This window comes from Gallus gallus, chromosome 1 (genome assembly GCF_016699485.2).
Source record: "Gallus gallus isolate bGalGal1 chromosome 1, bGalGal1.mat.broiler.GRCg7b, whole genome shotgun sequence".
NCBI classification, from domain to species: domain Eukaryota; kingdom Metazoa; phylum Chordata; class Aves; order Galliformes; family Phasianidae; genus Gallus; species Gallus gallus.
Window position 1 is genome coordinate 139824217 of NC_052532.1, and position 3253 is coordinate 139827469.

The 3253-nt window shown below is 62.1% G+C and overlaps 1 protein-coding gene across 1 annotated transcript; it reads left to right on the forward strand.

Annotated features, from left to right (window-relative positions):
* Nucleotides 1-525: 525 nt before the first annotated feature.
* Nucleotides 526-2847, forward strand: SOX1 (SRY-box 1). The gene is given in 1 exon segment (NM_204333.1): nt 526-2847. A coding segment is annotated over 1 exon segment (1122 nt). The 5' UTR covers nt 526-733; the 3' UTR covers nt 1856-2847.
* Nucleotides 2848-3253: the final 406 nt, after the last annotated feature.

The window sequence follows — 3253 nt, forward strand, 5'->3', positions numbered from 1 at the left end:
GCCCCGTCGGACGTCAGCGGTCGGCGCGCGCGCTATGCAAATCACCGCACGGCGGCGCGCCCCCATTGGCCGGCGGCGGGCGGGGGCGGGCGGGTTTGGCGCGCTGGCTGGCTGAAGCGCTCCTCCCCGCCGGGCGGCGGCAGCGGGGCGGGCGGCAGCGCAGCGAATTGCGTTGCCCGGTGCGGCCGGGCTGCCTCCCCACCCCCACTTCGCCTCCGTGCCTCCTCCTCCTCCTCCTCCCGCTTTTTCTTTTTTTTCTTTTTTTTTTTTTTTTTTGAGTTAACGTTTAAATAGTTTTTTTTTTTCGGTTTTTTTTTCCTCTTTTTTTTTTTTTTTCTTTTGGCGTGGCGGTGGGTTTTCCTCTCCCTTCTGCTGCGTTCACCTGCGATCAGTGGATGCAAGTCACACACGCTCCCTCCCTCCTCTCTCTGGAAGTTAGCAAAGAAGAAGAACAAAAAAAAAAAAAAAATAGATCTGTTAAGAGCAGGAGCGGGAGAGAGAGAGAGAGGAGGGGCGCGCCGAGTGCCGCAGAGCGCGGCAGGACGGGCACACGCCGGGCGCAGCACCGCGAAGCACCGCGCAGCCCCGCGCAGCCCCGCACCTGTTTGCGCGCCCCGCGCCCGGAGCGGCCCCCGGCAGCGGGAGGACGCCGGCAGCGCCGCCGCCGCCGCTCCTCGCATGTGCGGTGCCTCCCCGCCGCCCGGCGCCGGAGGGAAGTGAGGAAGCCCCGTGAATGTACAGCATGATGATGGAGACGGACTTGCACTCGCCCGGCGGAGCCCCGGCGCCCGGCGGCGGCCTCTCGGGGCAGAGCGGCGCGGGCGGCGGCGGCGGCGGCGGCGGCGGCGGCGGGGGCAAAGCGGGGCAGGACCGCGTGAAGCGCCCCATGAACGCCTTCATGGTGTGGTCGCGGGGGCAGCGGCGGAAGATGGCCCAGGAGAATCCCAAGATGCACAACTCGGAGATCAGCAAGCGGCTGGGCGCCGAGTGGAAGGTGATGTCGGAGGCCGAGAAGCGGCCTTTCATCGACGAGGCGAAGCGGCTGCGGGCGCTGCACATGAAGGAGCACCCGGATTATAAATACCGGCCCCGGCGGAAGACCAAGACGCTGCTCAAGAAGGACAAGTACTCGCTGGCCGGAGGGCTGCTGGGCGCCGGCCCAGCCGCGGGCGGCCCTCCCGCCGTCGGCGTGGGCATGGGCGTCGGCGTGAGCCCCGGCGGAGTCGGGCAGCGGCTGGAGAGCCCCGGCGGGGCGGCGGGCGGCGGCTACGCGCACATGAACGGGTGGGCCAACGGCGCCTACCCGGGCTCGGTGGCGGCGGCGGCGGCGGCGGCGGCGATGATGCAGGAGGCGCAGCTCGCCTACGGGCAGCACCCGGGCGGCGGGGGGCACCCGCACCACCCGCACCCGCACCACCCGCACCACCCGCACAACCCGCAGCCCATGCACCGCTACGACATGGGCGCGCTGCAGTACAGCCCCATCTCCAACTCGCAGGGCTACGTGAGCGCCTCGCCCTCGGGCTACGGCGCGCTGCCCTACGGCTCGCAGCCCCACCAGAACTCGGCGGCCGCGGCGGCGGCGGCGGCGGCGGCGGCGGCCGCCTCGTCGGGCGCGCTGGGCGCGCTGGGCTCGCTCGTCAAGTCGGAGCCCAGCGTGAGCCCGCCCGTCACCTCGCACTCGCGGGCCCCGTGCCCCGGGGACCTGCGGGAGATGATCAGTATGTACTTACCGGGCGGCGAGGGAGGCGACCCGGCGGCCGCCGCCGCCCAGAGCCGCCTGCACTCCCTGCCCCAGCACTACCAGAGCGCCAGCACGGGGGTCAACGGCACCGTCCCCTTGACGCACATCTGAGCGGCCCCGGAGCGGCCCCGGAGCGGCCCCGGAGCGGCGCGGAGGGCCCCGGCCCGGGCCCCGCAGGACTGCGGCCCCGCCGCCGCCCCGCGCCCGCCGCCCCCCTTCGTTTTTGCCTTTCATTCCGCTCCTTCCCGCCCTCCCCCTCCCTCCTTCCTTTTTTTGTTTTGTTTTGTTTTGTTTTTCTTTTCTTCCTTTTTGTACAGAAATGTTTTGATGTTCTTGTAATAATAATAAATAATAATAATAATAATAACGAGAGAGAGAGAAAAAGAAGGTGACGGTGGCTTTACTGACCTTTTTGTTTTTAGGAGGACCAGATCCCGGGACTAGTTTTAGACTGAACTTCTGTGTTTTATCGAGACTTTTTGTACAGTATTTATCATTCACCCCAGAGACACAGAGCGTTTATTTGCAAAAGAGGAGAGAGAGAGGATTAAAAAACAAAAACAAACAAACAAAAAAAGACGGCGACGAAAAGACAAAACCATCGCCGCTGACACCCAAAGTTCGGGCGGTGCCAACTTTCGGGCTGCGCTTCGTCCCGCACCGCCTCACTGCAAACGGAGCCGACGGGGAGCGGTGCTCGTTCCTTCCTCGCACACCCCAAAACAGCACCACGAGTTTCCGTAGATGTTCTCGCGCTTTTCCTTTTTGCTTGGGTTATTTCGGTTGCTTTATTTATACAACTTTTTCTTCTTCTTCCTTTCTTCCCGAGGTTGCAACGTTTGCTTGATTTTTTTTTTTATTTTATTTTTTTTTTCTGGGTTATGTGAAACTTTACTGTATCTGCATCATTTCGGTTTGTTTTCCTCCCCCCCCCCCCCCCCCCTTTTTTTTTTTTTTTACATTTTTTTGTATCATCTCGTGTAAATGCATTGTGAAATAATTTTTATCTAGGCGTGACGAGGGAACCCAGACTGTACATAGTTTACTAAAAAGCCTTTCTGCTAAACAGAAACCCGAAGGATGCGTTCCATTTTGAGTTAAATAAATTGCAAAGCGGAAAAAGTCACCTGCTCTATTTTTTTAAGGAATAAAATAATGATAATAATAATAAAGCAATGTTTCCCACGGTGTGGCTGAAAAAATACGGCCGGGAAAGACAGAAAGAGGGGAGAGAGACGGAAAGCGGAGCTGCGAACTGAGCGGAGCAGAGCCCCGCGGAGATGCCGACGCTCCCGGAGCACGGAAGGCGTTCGCAGGGCTCTGCTCCCCCCGTCCGCCCCGAGCCCGGCGCGGAGCTCCGCCGGGGCCGCAGAGCTGAGAGCGCTGAGGAACGGAGAGCACGGAGCATCCCCCGGCCGAAGGCGGCCCCGTGTGCTGGAGCGGCTCTTTGGAGCGCGTTTGTCGGGGCTCGGTGACGGCCGCCCGGGCTGTCGGGCTGTGCCGGGCGGT